General features: G+C 35.3%; 1 protein-coding gene across 5 annotated transcripts in view; it reads left to right on the top strand.

The window, feature by feature from the left end:
* MAPK8 (mitogen-activated protein kinase 8) overlaps positions 1–22,299 on the top strand; it is a 39,769-nt gene extending 17,470 nt beyond the window's left edge. Inside the window, exons 5-11 of one of the 5 annotated variants that reach the window (XM_007446229.1) lie at positions 4,730–4,895; positions 8,624–8,695; positions 10,042–10,224; positions 10,534–10,658; positions 11,200–11,263; positions 14,129–14,206; positions 17,762–22,299. In XM_007446229.1, coding sequence (XP_007446291.1) covers positions 4,730–4,895; positions 8,624–8,695; positions 10,042–10,224; positions 10,534–10,658; positions 11,200–11,263; positions 14,129–14,206; positions 17,762–17,778 — 705 coding nt within the window. In that variant the 3' untranslated portion in view covers positions 17,779–22,299. Of the gene's footprint in view, positions 1–4,729; positions 4,896–8,186; positions 8,259–8,623; positions 8,696–10,041; positions 10,225–10,533; positions 10,659–11,199; positions 11,264–14,128; positions 14,207–17,761 lie in introns of all 5 variants that reach the window. The other 4 variants (XM_007446227.1, XM_007446228.1, XM_007446226.1 and 1 more) reach the window with 4 other exon arrangements.
* Positions 22,300–23,312: the final 1,013 nt, after the last annotated feature.

Consider the following 23,312-nt stretch of genomic DNA (forward strand, 5'->3'; position numbering starts at 1 on the left):
ATGTACTGGGTCTAAGGCCATGGGCAGAACTAGTCATAAGGACCTGCCTAATTGTAAGGGAACTGGGCAATGGGGGGAGGCAGTCTTCAGAATGGTCTGTGCCATTCTGCTCTGCTTATCAAGCATTCCTTTGCTTCCTTTATTCCACACCTAGTACCTAGTCACCCCCTCCTTAGGGAAGATAACCCAGAGTCCTAGTCTATCAGGGCATTTAGTGCTAAGTGATTCATAGTAATCTCTACATTAATCCAGATGTTTCTCCTTTTGGCCCAGAAATATTAGAACTAAAATGACCAGATTATCTGGTCACTTGCATCTCCTCCCCCTCCCCCCATTCCCTAGATATGGTGGTCAAACAGGGTCAGGGTAAGTACAATAAACAATCCCATTTGGGAAATTGAAAAATGCAGTCGTTATTTATTTGTAATTCTGTTGTGTAGACATTGTTAGCGTTCTTTTGCCCTTGTGGTGGGGAAGACTACTCCTTGATTAGGCCCTGAATCTGATCTCTGCAAGGAGCACTCTGTCCACTCTTCTCTGTGGTACCTGGCTCCACCCTGTGGAGAGTCTTTTCTGCTAGCCTTCTTGAGTGTATCTGAAGTGGGTATTGGAAAGTGTGTTCTCAATGGGGGCTGCCCCTGTTTCACAGGTTCCTGTCTGTTAAAGATTGGAGGCCCAAGTGTCACTTTAAAGACAGTCCTTAACCTGGCCACTATTGACATTTTGGATGAATAACTCTTTCTTTTGAGGGGCTGTCCTGTACATTGTAGAACATTTAGCAGTATTCCTGGCCTTTACCCACGAGATGCCAGTAGTACTCCCCAATTGTGACAACCCAAAATGTCTTTAGACATTGCCAAATATCCCCGGGAACAAAATTGCCCTGATTTGAGAACCATTGTTTTAAGGCTGGAACAGTCACAGGCTTAAGGAGTTCTTTTTTTTTTAATGGTACATCTCTCTTAGAAACTCAGGAGACTTCTTATCTTTTTAATTACAGTTCTTTTCAAAGCATATCTGGTAGCTCACTGGCTCTATATTCTTGGACTTAATGTCTACCTTTATGTTTTCAGGCCTCTGTTGGCAAGTCTGAGGTATTTTCATCAATTGAAAGATCTTTCAGGTCTTCTTCCATCAAAGGCTTTCAGAATTGTTATGTGAAAATGGTGCATTAGAAACAAATTCAAGATATCAGTGGCGTACAACAACATTTATTGCTTGCTCAGGGGTCTGCAGGTTGGCTGTGTGGCACTGCTCCAGATCATGGGATTAGGTTCAGGGTTTGTTTCATGTCCAGGTTTTAGCATCCAGGCTGAAGGAGTGCCTCCCTGGGGCACATCCTTTTCTCATGGTGAAAGAAGGGCAAGAGCCAAGCTAAGTCAGTCAAGCACATCTAAAACTTCTCTTCAGATTTGATGAACATCACATTTCCTCACATTCCATTGGCCAGAATTACTGTAGGACCATCGATAAGGTGAAGAAGTATATTGGCTTAGGAGGCGGAGATATTTGCTGAGCAACCTGCTATTTTTTCTTTTTTTTTTCTTTTTGAAAGGTCTGGTAGCATTTAGCTTTCCCAGAATGGCAAGGCCTTGAAATTCTAGATTCTCTGTTCCCTTTTATTTCTTCTTGTGAAGTGGCCAATTCTTTGATTTGTAGCCAATAGCCACCTATACCCACTACTAAAGTTTTGCTTTTCAATCTCCTTCTAGAGCAGGGGTCAGCAGACTTTTTCTGTAAAGGCAAGGCCAGATAGTATATATCTTAGGTTTTGCAGATGATAAGATACAGTCTCTGTTACAGCTTCTCAACTTTACCATAGTAACACAAAAGCAGCCATAGACAGTAGGTAATGAGAGTGTGACTGTGTTCTGATAAAACTTTCTTCACAAAAACAGGCAGGCATTAATTTGCCAACCCCTGTTCTAGAGCTCAAGTTCATTATGCAAGTGCTGTGCCTTCCAAGTTATTGTAGGTGACAGTGTCATGAAATGTCTTGCTACTCTATAACCTGGATCACCTTTCCAACATTTGATATTAGTTTCCCTGCTGCCCGCTGCTCAACTACTAAGCTATGATCCTGTGTTTATAATAGTAACACCGTACTCCTGTCATCAATTTCAGTGTTAGTCAGAATAGACTAGTGTAACGGAAAACATTCTTAGGTGTCTCTTTTACTCTCACACTACTACCATAATGCTTCTCACACCAGATGTGAGGTAGTTTTTCCCACACCAAACAATTCTCAGATTCTCTGGATAGCAGCCTGGGTATCCTACAATTTTACTCAATTCCAGGTAGACACTATCTACCTGGAAATAGCATCAGATCCTCCAGGTTAAGGGTTCAGTCCCACAAGACTGCCCCAACTTCAAATGCCAATCATAATCCCAGGCTATAATTTGGAGGTTCCCACAACCCGCTCCTCAGATTCAGTTAATTTGCTAGAGTGGCTAACAGAACTCAGGAAAACATTTTACTTTCTGGATTACTGGTTAATTACAAAGGATGTAACTCAGGAACAGCCAAATGGAGAGATGCATAAGGCAAAGTATGTGGGAAGGTGCACGGAGCTACCGAGCCCTCTCTGGGTGCACCACTGTCCCAGCACCTCCATGTGTTTACCGGAAGCTCTCTGTACCAGTCCTTTTGGGTTTTTATGGAGGCTTCATTACATAGGCGTGATTGATTAAATCTTTGGCCATTGGAGATTGAACTCAGTCTCTAGCCCCTCTCCCCTCCCGGGTGGTCTGGGGGCCTGTGGGACTGAAAGTTCCAACACTCTAATTGTTTTATTGGTTCCCTGGCAACCAGCCTCATCCTTTGGGACTTTCCAAAAGTAACCTCATTAAATCAACTCTGGTGTAGTTGAAAGGTACTTCTTATGAATAACAAAAAGCACTCCTTTCACCTTTATTGCTCTTATCACTTAGGAAATTCCAAGGGTTCTAGGAGCTCTGTGCCAGTAATTGGGACAATGACCAAATGTGGTTTTCTTATTATAAATCACAATATCACAACTAGGTTATTAACAAATAAACACTTGAGTTTTCAGTGGCTTAACACAACCAAGGTTTATCTCCCACAGTATGTGTCCAGTACAGGTCCTAGTGGGGTGAGGACTCTGCCACACGTAGATGCTCAGCAGCTCAATATCTAGAATGTTACTGGTCACCAAAGCAGGGCAAGAGACAAAAGGATGTTATGCACTGGCCCTTCTATTCTTGATTCCCACTCACATCCCATTGACTAGAATTAATCACTAGCTGGAAAAATGTGGGAGAGAAGGTGGAATATTGTTAGTCCACTACTTCTGTCACACATTCATACAAGTTCAGTTATTCTTCACAGGTATAGATAGCAATGCAACTTAAACATCTGTAGAAAGGTACATCTTGATATGCAAGGATGAATTTCAGATGATATTCTTTTTGACAGTTTCTTTTCATTAACAAGATGTCTATTTTTTTTTTAATTGCATTTTGTTCTTAATCTTTCCAAAATAAAGTGTTTAAGGTTGAAATCTTATTTCTAGACTAGAATGCAGTAGTATGAAGAGCCATTAATCATTAACCAACACTATAGACATTGAAATAGTATCAAGGCTCATAATATTTATTTTTGAACATGAAGTGTTACTTTGCAGAGATATTATATTTTGGAAATAGTGACAACATATTTACAGGATAGCAATAATGAAAATTTTCATTTTCTGTTTCAATAAACCTGTTGATATCTATTTTTAATTTGATAAAACCTATAGATTACATATCGCCTAACCCATCCATGATTGCATATCAAAATATGCTAAAGACAGCATACATGCTTCTCTGGATATAGACATTACAAAAGTAATTATTTCAGGCCAGCTTTATTTTGTGTTACATCAATCACTGGTATTCAATGTATGTGAATCATACTCCTGCTTTCTTTGGTCTCTTGGTTCATAATAGAATTCATGGGAGCTAACAAGTTCATGGGTTGAACTTGAAGCCATGAGTGTTTATGCTGCTGCCTTTTAATGATCATAGCACAGAATTCCTTGAGGTTGGGTTCAGGTGGGAAATTCTTCACAAAGACATTATTTGGTAGCATCAACTGCAAGTAATTTTATGGATTAGTGGCACCAAGACAATGGCGTCCCACCTCAACTGGCAGCCAAGAATTTTATGAACAAATTTGTACGATTTCGGGTGGGAAATCAGTGATGGAAGGACTGACTTCGATCCTTTAGAGTTGAACGTCTGCCAGTTTGAAAGGTCAAGTGACATGTGCTTGGGTTGACATAGAATGGCCCATTGTTGGTATATAGTATCTATATAAAGCTTGTTTTGACTTTAAAATGGAATCTTTTAAAAGCTGGTAATTTAGTATACAAGTGCATATAAATGCCAACTTATGATTCTCTCTTACTTTTACTGTAATAGTTCTTATGTGAGCTTTGAGATGCCTTTCCAAATTGCTTTCACACCACTTGATTGAAAGTTTCTAGCTAATCATAATTTCTAGCAAATAAAGCATTACTAACTTCTAATAACTGTATATATTCATAAATTAAAAATGCCATCAAGCTAATTTCTCAGATTTGCCTATTATGATGAATCTGTGCAGTGATAACAGAAAAATGAACAGTAACCATGAATTATTTTATAAGTGATCTCATAACTTGTGGACTGCAAAATATTTGTTTATATCATAGCAGCCATTTTTTTAATTTTTATTTTTGAAGGACTTAAAGCCCAGTAATATAGTAGTAAAATCAGACTGCACTTTGAAGATTCTTGACTTTGGACTGGCCAGGACTGCAGGAACTAGTTTTATGATGACACCTTATGTAGTGACTCGCTACTACAGAGCACCTGAGGTCATCCTAGGGATGGGCTACAAAGAAAACGGTCAGCAAACACTATTTACTTGAAATACTGTTCTATTTGCTTTTGTTTATCAGATTTCTTATGTAAATACTTAAATTGAAGTGCATAGAGTTAAATGTATCGCTGTATGAAATGATGTTTATCAAGAGTTTGAAAGTAACTGCAAATTCTGTCATAAATGTTTGGAAAAACTTGGGGTCCCTGTTTATTTAAATACAAATACATAATCATCAACAGTACCATTAGATAAAGAATTGGTTGCCATGGCCCCTGTAACAGGATATATACCATTTTCTTGCCTGTAACTTGAAAATGAGCATTCTAACATGGGCTCAAGAAATCTTAAGTTTGCATTAATGATATTTGCACACATTTCCAATCCCATGACATTAAAGTTAATAGCAGTAGCACTTAGTGCAAACTTTAAGGGCTGCAATAAAGCCATTCTGCATAGCTGATGGATAATTAATTTAAGGTTGCCTTTCGGAGAAAACAATGTTTCATCAAAGACCTTGTGTCCAGCCTTAAAGAAATGGCATTATTATGTGCGAGTATAGTCAGTTATATGTATCAGCATTAGAGTCAAGGTTGAAGAACATTATCAGGCATGTAGTTCATGAATTAAAAAAAAATTATGCATAAATATACATATATTTATACTTAAGAAATTTTGTTGAATCTCAGTCATTTAAGAGATGAATAAGTCTACACAGGATTTTATTGACTTAAACTATAACTTTTTAAATGTGGTAACTTAATCCAAAATACTTACTCGAATAGGACCTAGACATTTTTTCTAGCAAAGAATCTAAAACAACAGTTCACTTTGAATCAGGAAACTGTATCAAGTCAATTTTGGGGATTCTTTTTTATAAAAGATAACATTGAACTGAGGATTTTAGCGTAATTTTCTTTTCTGAGCTCATTAAAAACACTTTAAATATTTACTACTATTCTTTTGTTCTTAAATAAACATGCTGTTGTCTTACTCTTTATCTAAAATTGCCTTATACCCTGTTAAACCCAGTGAGTTAGATTTAGTATTAGACTCTTTTTTTTTTTTTTGAGAATTGCTGCTTTAAGTGACCGGCATGAAGATTGTTTTTGTATTTGCTGTAAAACCATTGATTGTCACAGATAATGTATAATGTGGCACTCTCTCTTATAATGATGATCTTGGGAGCTCCCTACCAGAAATTAGCACCAAGAATAACTGTCATGTAAAGAATTGACATGCTTTCCTTTCTTAGATAAGAATTATATAGATCTACCTTATTGCCTTTTTTTTTTCTTTTTTTGGGCCCCAGGAAACTGAGTCAAATGTAATGCTTAATTAATAACTACATTAGCCAGCAAGGTTAAACATAAGAACTTCTGCCTTTTATTAACACCTTTTACCCACCCCCACCTGTTTTAACAACTTTATTTTATATGTCTTTTATTGAAAGCCGGCTCAGAGCTTTTTGTAAAGTGTGAGGTAATGGAATATATTTAAACTGCCAAATAGACTAAGCAGTTAGACCCTGTAAAACTTGCTTTATGTATGAATCAGGCTTATCATATTCTGAGGAAAGTCTTCATTAACCCAGACAATATCTTCTCTCATGCTTGCAGCTTTTGAAATCTGTTTTAAGATGTTTTTCTTAAGATTATGTACATAAGTTGTGTCCTGAATATTTAACTAAAGCTTGCTATTCTCTATAAAGTCCACAGGGAAAAATTATTTTAATAGATTTTTGCCAAAAAATGAAAACCCTGGAAAAAATTTTTCTCTGAACTGATTTATGAATGTTAACTTTTCCTCTAAAATTTTTTCCTTGAAAGTTGAACTATGCCATAAATATAAAAAGATTTATATGTATTTTAATGAGAAATTTTAGAGAAACTTTAGTTCCACAGGATTTCTAAAATTTGTTCCTAATCTAGCTCCTAAAATTCTGTAATGAACTGGCAGTCTCCTTATGAGTGTATTAGAAAGTACTGACTTTAAGTTCCCAAGTCCTCCTGTATTGGTAAAGGGTATATTTCTAACATCTATTCCTGCCCTTTTCTTCTTTTGCTGTTAGAGAATTGGGGCCTTCAAACTTCAAAAACAAATGCAAGTTTCTAAAGCTTTCCTTTCAAATTGCTCATTCCCCTCTTGTATTAAACTGCAAGCACCTACTCTTTTTGTTTGATTTTCAAACCCAAAGATATAAAATGTCAGGGTATGTGGTTAGTTTTAATGAAACAGATGGAGGTCCTCAAATCGCCCATTTCTATGTCTAGCAGATTCTTTTCGGTATTGACTAGAGCTCTCATTTAAAGTTGACAAGGGTCATGGGACTTCCCTGGTGGTCCAGTGGTTAAGACTCCGCATTTCCACCGCAGCGGGCACGGGTTTGATCCTGGTCGGGGAACTAAGATCCTGCATGCTGCGTGGCCAACAAAAAAAAAAGAAAAAAATTAAAGTTGGCAAGGGTCAGTAAGTCTACTAGGAGACTCTGTAGATAATAAATCTGTGGGAAATTTCATACTGTATTCAGCCAAAACCAACTTCTTAAACCAAAAGCGTTTTGGTTCTGTGGGTTTAAAACACTTTAGGTGGAAAACATGAAATATACTTCTTTTACTAAGTTTTTTTAATTGATTATTTGTTCGTTCTCTATGCACTTGTTCCTTTTGGAATAGTAGAGTAAATGCAGCATGGTGTTGCCAAGGAGAAAAATGACCTTCAATCCAGAGTAAACATAGCACCTCTCAAAACGAATTTATTAACTCCAACTTGAAAATTTCTGAAGAGCTTTAGATTAACTTTTTAACTGTAATTATTCATAGAAACACTGTTTCTGTTAAGTATTTTAATATACTAGATTATTTCTGCTCATGCTTTTTTCTTTTATTTGACTTAAAGAGAGAGTATAATGCACAGTTGAACCTCAAAATAGTATAAAGATTTTATTTTTTAAATTTTGCTACCTCATGTACATTTTCAGCGTTACTTATAAGATTTGTGTTTGGTTCTTTTTCATATTTTATAAATAAATTTTCAGGGGCAAAATGTGTAGGTTTTTTAAATTATGTGATTTCTGTGCATAGCTCTCACTTTAAATTAGATACGTAGTTAAAACGCCACACTTCACATTTGCTTTTGTGAATCAAAGCCTTTTGACAAATATTTTGTGTTTTAAATTATTCCATTAGCTAAAATTAAAATCACTTTTTTCTTTTGGTGATGTTTTGCAGTTTTTATATAATGCAGTCATATTATGCTTCTTTGATTTTAACGACCTTTTGCTTTGCTTTTCCTTCTTTTGTGCTGCAAACATATAGTGGATTTATGGTCTGTGGGGTGCATTATGGGAGAAATGGTTTGCCACAAAATCCTCTTTCCAGGAAGGGACTGTATCCTTGTGCTGCTGCAGCAGTTTAATTAGTTAGGTGCTGAACTTCCTTATGTTCTCTAATGAAAATGAATATAGTGTACATTCATACATGTGGGTTTTTTTAAACAGACGTAAAGTTTGTGGCTGTTATAGTTCAAAAATTTTTGAGATACGAAGCTGAAATATTTGTAGGCTGCATCTGGCAGTAGGAAATACAGTCTCTGCTGGTAGTTAGAGCACATTCACTGTCACTCATTTTTATTTTATACTGCTTTCTATAATTTTGAAGTATACATGGTGTGTGTGATTTTTTTTTAATGTTTATATATATTTTTTTATTTTAACCAAAATCTTTATGTTAATGTCATTGCATTTTGTTTTCAGTTGACATTTGGTCAGTTGGGTGCATCATGGGAGAAATGATCAAAGGTGGTGTTTTGTTCCCAGGTACTGATCGTATCCTTATCTTTGGCCTAAAATGTAGTTTCTAAAGGTCAAAATGTATGACAGCACTTCAGCTTGGTCAGGTATAATGTATTTTGTCTCTCCCTAATAAGAAAGTATTGTTAAATTACTCTTTCAAAATACCACCTACTATTTGACTTAGACTTTCCTTTCCCTAATTTATTTGTTGTTTCTTATGTTAATTCTGAAAACTGCTCAGGTTAATTATCCACAATTACTTGCTGGCTTTGAGTTGATTTATTTAACCTAAATCAAAAGTCATGGCTTGTATTAAATTTTCTAATAATTATACACTTGAGTAAGTCTAGAAGTTCTTAGGACATAATATGAATTTTGAAATTGTCTGTTGCTTCTGGTCATCCTTTTGTTTTGTCCTCCCCACTTCCTTTTTTGTTAATGTGCTGTGTGTTCTATGTCTTTTGGTTATTGTCTCATTACTCAACATAACATACTGATCTTTTCATCTGAGAATTTCAGCAGTAATAATTTTACATGGTGATGAGTAGATTTGGGTTATGATTTTTGTTCATCTGACTAATCTTTATAATAGCAGTGATCTGTTATGTGTCTATCAGCTAGTGAAACTTAGAATTGTTTTAGGAAGAGGACTGGGAAAAACCATATTCACTGGGTTACAATGAGAAAGTTTTAGGTCTTAGTCCATGGGGAGGAGTTTGAGGTGTAAACACTAAAGATTGGAAGGAAAGAGACCAGAGAATTATAACCTTACACCTTAACCAAAATACTGAGTCATTTTCTTAAATTTCAGGGCTTTAAAAAAATTTTACTAACATAAGCTGAACAAAGAATGGCAAAAGGAAATGCCATCATTTTTATTGCTACTGGTTTTCTGTTAGTGTAGAAAACTCAAAAAATGCAGGACATTTAATAAGAAATATTTCCTATCTTCTCAGAAATGCATTCACATTTTCTGATAAGCTGGAAGGAAAGGCAAATTTTGTATTCTAAAATTATGTACAGTTTACATTTAGAGTCCTTATGGGTAGTAATTGTCATTTTTCTTTGAGCCACTTATCATTTGTATTTAGAATTTGTGTATTTAGAATATAAGAATTTAGAATTTAAGTTTCCATTTTTATGATAAAATTAGTATTAGTAGACACACACATGCACATCATAAATAAGGTTAATGAAGCTTGTTTACTGATCCTTTTTGTCCACCTACAATCATTGCCTTTTGCAGGGTGGCTGTAAGATTTATAACTGCCACATTCTTTCTTAGGATTTTTAATTGCCATTTTCTTATTTTAATATGGATATGACTAATATGTTGAACATTAGATACACAGTATTTTTTCTTAGCTACTTGATATTAGATATTGATCAGTGGAATAAAGTTATTGAACAGCTTGGAACACCATGTCCTGAATTCATGAAGAAACTACAACCAACAGTAAGGACTTATGTTGAAAACAGACCTAAATATGCTGGATATAGCTTTGAGAAACTCTTCCCTGATGTACTTTTCCCAGCTGACTCGGAACACAATAAACTTAAAGGTACTTTTTATAAACATATATCTTTAATTCCATTGTGGGTAGGTGGGAGGGGGTTTATGAGGGTATATTCATATTCTCATGGGACATAACATTGTCTCTGGGTAATGGAACAGTGTGAGGTTTTAGTTATTTTTAGTTATTTTTTTGTGATTTTATATTTTTTAATCATATGTATGACCTAATTTTATAGTAAATCTATTCTGTTTAAAACATTTTTTAATAAATGATAATTTCAAGTTTCTGAAATTTATTGATAATTTTAAAGTTTTTATGAGATACGTGTACATTAATGTCTCATTATTTTTGCAGCCAGTCAGGCAAGGGATTTGTTATCTAAAATGCTGGTAATTGATGCATCTAAAAGGATTTCTGTAGATGAAGCTCTCCAGCACCCGTATATCAACGTCTGGTATGATCCTTCTGAAGCAGAAGCTGTAAGTTCTTTTCTTTAATGTTTGAAGACTATATTGTACCCTTAGAGTTAGAATTAAAGTTAGGTTTGGAGGATATTTTTAAATTTTAAATAAAAATATAAATAAATGATGATGGTGTTTTTCCATGAAAAGTTTCTTAAGAGAATGAACATATCCAAGTACCTCCTGCACAAAATAAAGTTCCCCCCCACTGTTTCTTGCCTTTTTGCCGTGATACCTTGTATGCTGAGCTAGAATGTTGAGCACTTTGGGAAAACATCTTAACTTAGTTGTAAACAAATTATTGTATCCAAAGCATAGCACAATTCTATGATATAAATAAAATGTGAACATTTCAAAAACAGGAAGAAAAGAAAAAGACGGTTAAACATCTTTTTTCCTGTCACTGTTCTCGCTACACGAGATCAGTGTTGATCATTGATCAATCTTGGCCTAATGATGTATTTTTCCAAGCCTTCTGTCTGGCTAACATTTCAAATAATTGTAAACAATTTATATATTCCCAATAAACTGACTCAATTATTGTTGCCTTGTTTTTCAGCCACCACCAAAGATACCTGACAAGCAGTTAGATGAAAGGGAACACACAATAGAAGAGTGGAAAGGTAACATTCACCAGATTTTTTAAGATGAAGCTGAAAGAGCTCTGGCTTTCTATGTTGATTTATTCATCATTTTAGGGAAATGAAAGATATTTTCTATTATTCGTAACTGATATTTAATAATATGATTTAATATTTTTACAAAAGTAGAGAGTATGTCTCCTTCCCTCACTGACTTAATCCTAATGTCTTTGTTCCCCACCCCAGACAAAGACACATTTGTGCTTTCTGGAACTTTTATGTTCTTCCATAGTCTACAAAAATACAAACTTGTGTGTTTGATGTCTCCCCCTTCTCCTCTCCCACCCTGTTTTAATCACATATGGTTGTATACAGTGCACACTTGCCTTGTTGAGATAATCGTATATTTTAGAGATTATTCTCTCTTGCTCCATATACCTGGCTCATTTGGTTTAATAGCTGGTTTGTGATCTACTGTTAGGCTGTGTCACAGGGTTCTGTATCTAACAACCATTTGAAGAGCATTTAAGTTGTGTCTAGTCTGTTGTTACAAACAACTCTGCAGTGTTCTTGTGCACATCTGAGAACATGCCTGTAAGAAAAATCCTACAAGGAGATTCACTGGGCCAAAGGACATTTTTCAGTTATTTCGATTACTCTCCAGAGAAATTGTAGCAGTTTACACTTCGATCAGCATTTTATGGGAATGTCTCTTTTACCCCCACCCTCACCAACAGAGTGAGTTAATTTTTAATCTTTGCATATCTAATAGTTTTTTTTTTTCCTTTGGTTGAACATTAATAATGCTTTGAAAGTCATGGCAATGTTAAAATATTTCTTTCTTTAAAAGATTCCCTGAGACAGTTCAGCCAGGTAATTTTTAGATCCTGCTTGCCTCCATTTATATTGTTGTCATTTGATATTTTGACCACTTTTGTAACTACATGACTTTGGACAAGTCACTTAAAATCAGGTAGACAGAAGACATGTTATTAAGAGCTAAGAATCTAAATACTTGGAAGGCAAAAATATAAACTGGAGCACGTAATCCATCTACAGATTTATTTGGGAGGAATGAATTTGATTCTTTCTTCTTAGGAATAACCAGAGATTAGTTTTCGCTAAGTCGACTTTGGGAGACATATAGTTAGACTCTGTAGAGCCCACCAGAATGTAAGAATTGGGTAGAACCTAGTGCATCTATATATGTAATATACAGGAGTATAGAAACTATAGATCAGAGTATGTATTAAAGTATCTAACCTGATATTTTTATATATCATTACATTTACAATAAACATTTATGGTATTTCATGGAATCTTAATAGGCCACCAGTTGTAAAACACACTATTATGTACCACTGAGAAAGGGGAAACAATGCCAGTTGTACTGCACGATTGACTATAGATGCAACCCAGTTTCAAAGATATTAAACTGTGAAAAAAGTACATCTTAAAATCAGTGAAACATCATATTTTCATTTGTATATGGTTATATCTGGGATTTTTGATTACTGTAAACATGTTTATCTTTATTCTGTATCTTTTTCTCCTAGCCCCAAAGGCCGTTTAGTAATTACCTACAAACTCCGTTTTTTAAGATCTGCTTAAGAATTTTAGCATCATAACAGAAAAATTCATTGCCAAAGCCATTAACTACAGATTGCTTTGTCTAGTTAGTACTCCTGATTAGCTTTGGTTCTTCTGCCTCAGTCCCATTTTACAAAGGAGTATTTTCTCTCTCTTTTTGATCCTCCTATCCGGAATGCTTATCATTTCTTTTTGTTTCTTTAAAGAAAAGCATCTCCCATTCTTTCCTCTATCAAGACTTGCTATTTTTCTTCTTCCCAGCCCAAGTAGGTTACCATCGCAAGCAAACTTAGGCGTCTCCAGCTCTTGTTCATCCCAACATATCCACTTGTTTTACCTTATTATCAACATAAATGTTGCCATTCCCTGTGATCAGAAATCATTTATTGAAAGTTTAATGTAAAGAATTACAGACTCCTTGAAATTCTGTGCAGCAATTTTTGTTTATACATTTTTCTCAGAAGAGGGTTCATTGCTTTTATGCAATTCTCAAAGGATTTTATGACCCAGAGAAGATGATGAATAATGGCAATGTTAGCATCCACCAGAAGGTTCCTCTTAAGTCGGCATTCAGACTCACAAGGCACATCATACTTGACGTCAGGGTCATGTAGAAGAATACAGGGCAGGAGGCACGTACACTGCAGGGCAGGATCTGGTGTTAACTCTTCAGTTGGAGTAGTCCGCCCAGCAGTCCACCCACTGTCCAAGAAGCCTAGTTAAGGACCAAGATTCTCCTGAAGAAATTCTTGACAGTCATAGCATGCCATGCTTCAACTCAGAAGGAGTTAAAGTATAGTTACCTGTCTTTTCCTTTAATAAAAATATATTTATATTCTATTCTGATTAAAGAAGGTTCCACATACTCTTGCATTTAGATCTTTTAACAGATATCTGGGTAAGTACCTACAGTGTACCAGGTACTATGCCAGGGCTCAGGAAATAGAAGTTAAAGACAAATTTGATTCAAGCCCTTACTGAGAGAATTAAATTAGCATTTGCTGTACAGAATGATATGGTATAGTACAAAGTGTTGGTGGAGTAAAAAAGATAAAGCTTCTAACCCCAGCTCTATCTTAATCCAACTTCTGGAATATTACAGCAGAGACTCTGCTTCTTTCAATATAATTCATGGTTGAGGATCAAGAAATTGTTATTAACACCTTTGAATCTTAGGCTGACACTTCTGGACCTTCTGCCATTGCAAGAACACCATTCGAAGTACTTAATGTGTGTAAAAATTTTTTACTTAAAACATACATATCTTGGGAGATTGCCTCTCAGACTTTGAAAAGTTTTTGTTCACCTCTTTTCCAGAATTGATATACAAAGAAGTTATGGACTTGGAGGAGAGAACCAAGAATGGAGTTATACGGGGGCAACCCTCTCCTTTAGGTTGGTTACAATATAAGCTTAGTTAAGATTACAGTTTACTTCTTGTGTTGTAGTCTTCAGTGGCCTGAAACCTTCAGTTCTTTCCATATTTAGTACCATTAGTATTCAAAGTTTATTGAGTATAAGGAATACGATTTCTGTGGTAAATTTGAAAGCATTTGGTACACTGTTCTATCAGTACATTGTACTAGTATATCAGTAACTGACTTCATAAAATGTATATCTTTTTCTTTGATACTGACATCCCATTGAAGAACAGAAATTTAAAACCTTTTTTGGTTGTTGTTGGCATTGTTGTCTTTAAAGAAGAAATTTATCACAATTCAATATATTTACCTTTCTGTGATTTAACAGTCCTTACTTTGGATAAATAAACTAAAACTTCATGGCAAAATTCTGTACGGGATGCCAATTTTGTACATGATACCCTTTCTCATTTTTGGATTTTTGATTTGTTTAAGGCAATGGCATTAAAACTGCTGTCAGAAGGTATTCTGGCTCTTAAGAACATTGGTTTGCAGGAGTTAAACATTTTCTTTTATCATAAGCTCATCTTATGTTAAATTTTAGTACTTGTAAAAGCATAAAGAATTTAAAGGAAAAGTTAAATGACAGGTAACATGTACATATTAAGTACATACTACATGACAGACACTGATAGTTTTTGTACTTTGTTTCATTCAGCCCCCCAGAACCCTGAGGAAGGGGTTGTTGTGCACATTTTACAGATGAGGAAACAAGTTTAGAAAAATTAAATGATATAAGACTACAAATCTTTTGTGTAGAAAAGCAATACTTGAAGCCATGTTTATCAGTAACTTCAGAGGGCATGGTTTTTCCAGCATTCCATATGGCTGGCAACAGAGAATAGGGCAGTTTTAGGGAAGAGATTAAATTTGAGCTGAGCCTTGAAGGCTGAGTAATGTTTCAACAGGTAGGTCTTGAATTTGCGTGAAACTATGCCATTTTAATCCTTCTAAAATTCTTATACATTCTAAGAAAAAAAATGGATATCATATTTAGCATCAACGAAGTAAGATATATAGGTATAGTTTCAGGTGCCCATTTTGTTGTACTATAAACATATGTTTGTTTAAATAATTTTTGTAGCTTCCTATGACATTTTTGGTTATATTTTGTGTTCTTTTAATTCTTTGTTTTTTAAACCTTGATCAAGAATGCAGTCTTCCAAATTTTAATATAGATCCTCTTGAAAACAAATTGGTTTCAACAGCTTTTTACTTACAATTAACTGTAACAAAAGCTATCTTATAAATGCTTTAATAACTCAGTTAATTAACTTTGTATTGATATACAGTAGTCATATGAGTGAATTGTTCATGATGGAGGTTTGAATGGAATTTGAAAAGTCCATTATTAGGGAGAGTTTTATACTTTAGCATACTGTCCTAGTGAATGGCACATCCTCAGTGTCAAATGTTTGAGTAAACTTAATAATCTCATAGAGCAGTTGTGTTTGTTCTTAATTTATAAGTGAAAAATGTGAATCCTAGACAACAGTTAACTATGGTTACAAAATAAGTCAGTGGAAAGGACAGGACTGCAAGTTTCTAGACATTTTCTGGATTCTCAGTTATAGCTGGCAAAGAAGAGTGTTAGTAAATTAATCTGTTATAAAAATATTCAGTTCTTGATTATATACAAAAACAGAAGATATAGTATTTGATGACTCAGAATATCAGATAATCACAATACCATTTCGACTTGATTTTAAAAAGTAAATATTTTTCCTTCTGGATTGCCTCTTACCTTTATTTTGGTTTGACTAATACTAAAATGAGTTTGCATACCTTTGAGTGTGTAGAGTCACTGAGAGGGAAACGACCCAGATACCTGAAATTAAAGATTTTTCCATATTATTGCTGTTCAGATATTGAGAATTTACTATTGGCTTGGCCCAAAAGTTCGTTTGGGTTTTTCTGTAACTTACAGGAAAACCCGAATGAACTTTTTGGCCAACCCAATATATTACTGTAAAGGTCAGAAGTAAACAAGTCTTTTTTTCCTTAGGCATTTGATTTTCAGATTAAAAAGTTAACTGTTTAATTATGATGCATTTAAAACTAACACAACATTGTAAAGCAATTATACTCCAATAAAGATGTTTAAATAAAAAAAATCAATTCAAGAGAAAAAAAATGATTTTATTAGATTAAAAAATTTGGATGAAATAAAATTTGGATAAAGAAGTAGAGGCATGAAAAAGTATATAGAACCCTTTTATGATTTGAATGTTTCAGTACAGGTCTTTGAAGCTAGCCATAATATTGTTTACTCTTTAGTCAGAAAAGGTGCATTCTGTAGTGTACCAATTGAACTTTTAAAAGTTTAGTATCTTCATTTCACTCTGGCTGGGAGCCTAATGGGTTCTTGGGTCTAGAAGGTTATCACATTTCTCCTTTTCCTCTCTTCTGTTAGGCCTGAAGTACCCAGTCTGCTTTTCTTTCTCAGTGCACCTCCCATCACCTGCTCTATCCCTTGTGGTTCCATTCCTTTCTGTTTCCCAGTCCCTGCCACACTGCCCTAAAGATTTGCCTATTCCCATTCCCTAGCTATTTCATTGTTAGATTTGAAGACAAGCTCTCAGAGGACCTTTCATATTTAAGTGTTTTTATTGCTTGTCATTGGACACAAAGGAGGGATAATTTCAAACAATGAGGTGCTGCGTTCTGGAACAGTGGTTTTCAACCTGCTTAGTTTTAACATCATTGGGTCCCTGAAACTCACCCCTATTCTTATTGCTCAGTTTGAAAACCATTGGTTTTTATTCCATGAATGTGTTCTTAGGAACTTTGTATAACTTGCGTTATTTAATATACTCAAATTTGGAATGACTCTTATTTAGTGATCATGTAGTTCAAAAGCACTTACCTAGTGCATGAATCACCTTTAACTTTTCCCCACCCCACGGTGTCATTCCCTTCCCTTCCTGACCCAACCCCCTTGAGAGGATTTTTCAATAGTTTAAGTATTCCTGTTGCCTTTTAAAATCCAGGAAATGCTTGTTAGGCTATACTTTTGGTAAAGGAAACAGTCTCCCCCTACTTTCATGTCTAATAAGTCCATATTTGCATTAACCAAGTACTTATTAGAACTGAAATAACAAGACCTGAGTTTACCTAACTGGTAAACTGGTCATACATTCCTTTGAAATCCTCTCTCCAACAAAATGCAATGCAGACAGTTTTGCATGTATTATTAAGTGTTATTCACACACAGTCTGAAGCCAATTCATGAGTCTTGTCGTAGGACCATTTCTAACTATGGCTTGGACTTAACAATTCTTGTCCTGAACTGAAAATGAAAAACAAATTAGTAGAAAGGACAGGTTTCCAGACGTTTTCAGAATTCTTACCTCGTAGCTAGCAGTGAAAAGTGTTTGTTAGTGTTGTGTTGAATATCACTTGTGATTATTTTTAGTGAGCCTTTTAAAACCAAAAGAAAAATTATTGACCACTGGAGGTGGTCAGTACAGTACAAGTAGCTCGGTCTGCAACTCTGTCTGCAACTGATTTGCTGTTTTGTTTCTCATAGCACAGGTGCAGCAGTGATCAATGGCTCTCAGCATCCATCGTCATCATCGTCTGTCAATGATGTGTCTTCAATGTCAACAGATCCGACTTTGGCCTCGGATACAGACAGCAGTCTAGAAGCATCAGCTGGACCTCTGGGCTGCTGTAGATGACTACTTGGGCCTTGTGTGGGTGGGAGGGATGGGGAGTTGTTTAGTCATTGATAGAACTACTTTGAAAACAATTCAGTGGTCTTATTTTTGAGTGATTTTTCAAAAACGTAGAATTCATTTTGTAGTAAAGTAGTTTTTTTTTTAATTTCAAGTGATGTAATTTAAAACTTAAGTTGTATTTTAAAACAGCAACAAAACTGTATTTTTGCTGTAATTAACTGTATAATGTAAACCTAATTATTTTATCATGGTTTAAAATTTTTGCATATTTGCTTTATCTTATGCTGCTGATTTTTTTTTACTGAATTTGTAAGATTTTGTTTATCAAAGCAACTATTATGTGGTGACTTGCCTATATCATGAATTATTTAAGATTTTTATAGTTTTTTTATTAGAATTTATTCAAATGTTTTGTTCATGATGCTATCCTTTAGGGTTATGTGCTTATCAATGAAATAACCCCAGAGGAGTGAGGGAAAATAACCTGTAGCCAGTTATATTCAGGAATAACTACTGTAAATGATGAACGTGTTAAAAAAACCTCCAATATTTGCTACTTGCCAGTTCTAATTTAGTTACAACAATTGGTAGGTAATCCTACATGAATTTTGGCAAAAGCCCCATCATCTAAATGGTAGAGTAACTCAGAGCATGTCTTTGAAGACGTTGGGCATCTACCACCACCCTCCTATCCCCCATCCTACCCACCAAAAGTAAAGTAAGAGAATGTGGTGTTTTCCGCAAATTTGTGGCATGCTCAAAGCTTATGATCACGTAAAGTCAAGAGGATACTTCATGAATAATACATTTCAATGGAAATAAACAGATGGTTCACCTTTACTAGCTATGAGCCTGTTTTTATATACACTGAGTTAATCTACTCAGGCTGTAGGTCCCAGCAATGATTTAGAGTCTGGTCTTTCTCTTTCCTGCAGCCTTGGGCCCTTGGACCTATTTGGTTTCTGGAGTGTCAGTCAGTTGAGCACCAGTTCTCAGGGTGTTTCTGGCCATTTGATTCTACCTGTGGCATAATCATATTTATACTAGCTGTTGGGAGGTTCCAAAGCCTACTTAGATTTCTGTAGGTGATGTATAAAATGAGCAATATACCGTTCATCTGAAAATAGTAGCACACAGCCATATATAGGATATCATTTTCTAAGGACTGTTTCTTCACATTGAGCAGAGCAGGCATAATTGGTGGTTATTTAGTCTGAGTCTTTCATTTTTTTATACCTGATTTTCAATAAAACACACAATGTGGATGTTGAACAGTGTAAGAATGGTGCTGCTCCTGACAGTTGTATGTTAACTGTTTACATTTTATATCTGCAGAATTATTTCTCTATAACTGAATTTTTCTTAAGTAAAATGTCATTGAAGTCTCATTATATCTGAAATACGTTGTCTGTAATGCCCCAGGCACTTTTTGTTATTTTTGGAACAAGAGGCATTTCATGTAATGAACTGGGAAATGCATACTTAAGTAAGCTAAGGGTTCTAGGCAGAAAGCCCAATGGAATTAATGACCAGCAGGAGCAAGAACTGGTGCAGCTCAACGTGCAGCATCTGAAAGTCCACTTGGCATGTTATTCATATATTCAGTGCAAAATTCGTTTTGAGTAAGGTATTTTAGGTCATTGTTAATGTGCAATATTTAGGATTAAAATACATTAATAGCCATTTTATATGCTTTGAAATAGTAAGTTTGTCTTTGATGGTTTAAAGTGATGATTTCTAGCCTCTTTTGAAGTTGGCAGCCTTTTAATTAATCCCTTTTCTACTGATATGACAGGGTGCATTAATTAGGCAAATTAAAGTTTTAAGACTATAACACCTCTTGAATTGTAGAAACAGGATTGGATTTACAGTTAAAGAAGAAATTTGAGCATAAGTGTGTTCCTAGTTTTTATTAGTTTGACAGTTAACTAGCTTTATTTCTATAGGATAGATTATTTCACTGTTGCACTTTAACAACTGACATGCTCTCAGAAGATTCCTTTATTTTCTGTTTCCTCGCTGATAAGCCATCTCTTGATACAGATTTTGGTTAAGCAAGGAAAACCAAGTGTTGTTACAGTATTGTTTGTTGTAAATGCCAGCTCCCACTTGCTAACCAGCATGTTTCAGTTGATCAGAGAAAATCAACTCTTATTAGTCATGTAGACTAAAATACTTGTTATATCCTGAAAACAGTCTAAGTGTTGCGTGTCCTGGGTTTTTAAAAATGCAATAGCTAAATACAACCTTCCCTCTTCTCTTAACTGTATTAAATTAAAAATGTGCTAGTTCTTTGTATTTTACTTTTGAACCTTTAAAAACATCTTAAACATTTTTTTAAAGAAATTACAAAGAAGATTTCTGTCAAGCAGTACTTACGTAAAGCCACTTTGCTTATCTTATAACTTTGTTTTTTCAACTTCATATACTTAATATACCCATGGTCTTACTGTCAGAAAATTACTTTGACCAAGATATATTGTTTAACTTTATAGGTTAGGAAAGAGACAATAATTCTTTCTACATATTTCTTCCTGGTTACTGTTCTGTTACCCTCTAATATAAACTGACTATTTGTTAAATGATTGTGTTGTTGGGATTGCTTAATTATAATAGACATAAACAAAGCATCTCAACTCTTTCATACTGTTTGCTGAACAGTTCTCATTTTGTTACACACCCTTGGCTGCTGATTGTTCCTGGTATGTACTCTTCCAAGTTGGTAAAGGTACAGTGCATTCACACCAGACTTCCTAAGAGGAATGCCAGCCTCTTAAGTGAAAAGGCTACCATACAAACCCCTTAACGATATCAAGAAGCTTGATTATATGTAAAGCAGCAGACTTGCCCGTAAGCCCTTTCATTATTTTGTTCCATGCTAACCCTGCTGTGTTGTCTAAAAAGGTAAAGGTGAAGAGGACATGGATGATCTGATAGTGAAATCAGCAGCAGGCAAGTGAAGCCGTTTGGGGTTACAGATAAGACTTGGTATACACTATCGGCCAGTATGTGCTACACTATGAAGATGTAACTACTCATTGTTGCCTAGGCACAAGCCTGTACAACATTTTGAGGTAAAAACATAGTCTGTTTTCAAAAATACTGTTGTAGTTTGTTTGTGAGTGTTGTTCATTAGTCACACATTAGCTGTAGAGTGAATGCATGATGCCCCATGACCCCAATAAACTCTTAACGGTAGAAAAACGAAACACTACTGTTCTGTCATTAGCAGACCTCTTAAATGTTGCCTCCAGATCCTTTACATTTTAGTATACATTGTGTTTCTACTGATCTCTCTTAGGTTTTTCCTGAATCAGAGGAAACTAATTTTTCCTTAATAGCAAGCAAGATGAAGATGTATAAGGGCATTGAAGCAGAAATGTGTAGTTTGGGGTACGATTAGAAAACTGGTAAGGAAAACAAAAGTTCTAATTAATTTCAAACTAACTGCTCTTAGTTAGTGCTCTTAAGGAGAGTCTAGTAAGAGTAACACATTCTGGCCATTTCTAATTTAGATTCTCTTTGTTACTGAAACTTCTGAGAAATACTACCTGTGGATTAGTTTTGCACAATGTTCTTTTCTCACAATAACTTACAAATTAAACTAGGTTTTTATTGAACTACCTCACACTAATTTTCTATGCTTTCCCAAGTAAGCGGTTGCCCTTACTGTTAGATCTTCACTGAGTGAATTATAAATGTGTGTTAAATACTTCATAGCCAGTGTCCACACGATACCAGTAAGTACGTAAAATATATACCTTGCATCGGTAAAAGAGACTCACCTGTAAAATCTTTCACTGTGTATCTTGAAGTATGGTGTTAGATGTGCTCGTTGGACATAATTACTGTCTGTTTTTGTAAGTAGAAACCTGCTCGTGATATCAGTCCATTCTTCACATTTTACAAAAGGAATAAATCTTAGTAAATTTTACGAAGAAATAAATTACTTTTGTAGGCCCGATATTTGGTATATTTTTGAGAAGCTCTTAATCTTTTAGCTGAATGATGAAGTTAAACTGAACTAGCTGTCTACCTGGACTGTGACATCTATTTTCTCATTATAGTTTATCCTGTTCAACAGGTTTTGAAACCTGAAACCCAAGTATCATAATTGACATTTGCTTTTCTCCCTATATGATGCCATTCCTTCTTCATTTCCTCTCCCTTCCCTGTGTTCCATTCCCTCTCCTCTCCCCTCCTCTAGACAAAACAAATGGGGCACTTTGTAGGGAATGCTGAGATAATTATTGTGGTTTTTAATCATTCATGCCCTAGTCATTAAACATGCACCACTGGAATGTAAACAATGTTATCTAGTATGTTAATTGGTTATAATATTTTAAATAAAAAAGAAAAAAGTGATATGAAAGTTATGAAATTAAGAGTTTTTCATTGAAAACAATATAAATTTTTGATTAAAAGTTTTTCTGGGCAATTTTAAGATTTCCTATGGATTGAGATCAAAGGGGTACTAGGGCAGGTCTCTTAGATTTGGATTTTATACAAACTGTGAAGAGGCTAAACTATCACCCTGGTTTTCTCGTTTACCTACTCTTGCTTTTCTGGTGTTTGAACTTGCTAGAGAAACATTATTTTAAAAAGGGAATTTGCTTCAATGCCCTTAACCTATAGTTCTTTGTAACCATGTGAGAGAGCAGCCAACATGGCCACTTGGCAAGAATAAGTATTTTAAAAGGATCTGTTTCAAAACAAACCAGGGATTTCAGCTCTGAGCGCATTTCCAGCTTTGCCATGCAGGTGTTCTCTTTGCCTACACTGGGCAGGCTGCTATGTGGGTGTCAGGGTCTGTCGCTGCATGTGCCCAGTCTCCATGTGGTGACACTCCTCCATCTTGCTCAACTCTTGCTCCAGATAACGCTCATATCCATGAGGGTCCCACCCCCATTGCCTGCATTCATGCTTCCCTGCTCTGAGGAAAGGATAGCCTGGGCCAAGCTTCTACCTGACCACGGCTGCTCCATCAGCTGATGTGATTGCCAACCTGGTGCTCTCTGCCTCATCACAGTCAAGGAAGAGGCCTCCAGTGATAGACTGGGTGGCAAGAGCAGACATCCGTGTGGAGTGTTGAGTTAATATAATTTCCACCCAGCCATAATACCCTAGTGACACCAAATAAAATGGAGTAAGTAATGCATTCTTGTTAATTGAGGTACTACATTTATTTTACTGTTGCTCCTCAAAAGGTCCATTGACTTTATGTGAATGAAAATTGATTTGTACTGGTTTTGTGGTTTGAAATTTTTTTTTTTTAGCTTTTATAGCTAATACACCAATATGTCTTTGGACTTCATTTGATACTAAAAGATACTTCAAATGTGCTCTGTACAGTTAGACTTCTAACATATTTCATTTACAACATCCTGTTGTCTCTTTCCC

This window comes from Lipotes vexillifer, unplaced genomic scaffold (assembly GCF_000442215.2).
Source record: "Lipotes vexillifer unplaced genomic scaffold, Lipotes_vexillifer_v1.1 scaffold1143, whole genome shotgun sequence".
Classification (NCBI taxonomy): domain Eukaryota; kingdom Metazoa; phylum Chordata; class Mammalia; order Artiodactyla; family Lipotidae; genus Lipotes; species Lipotes vexillifer.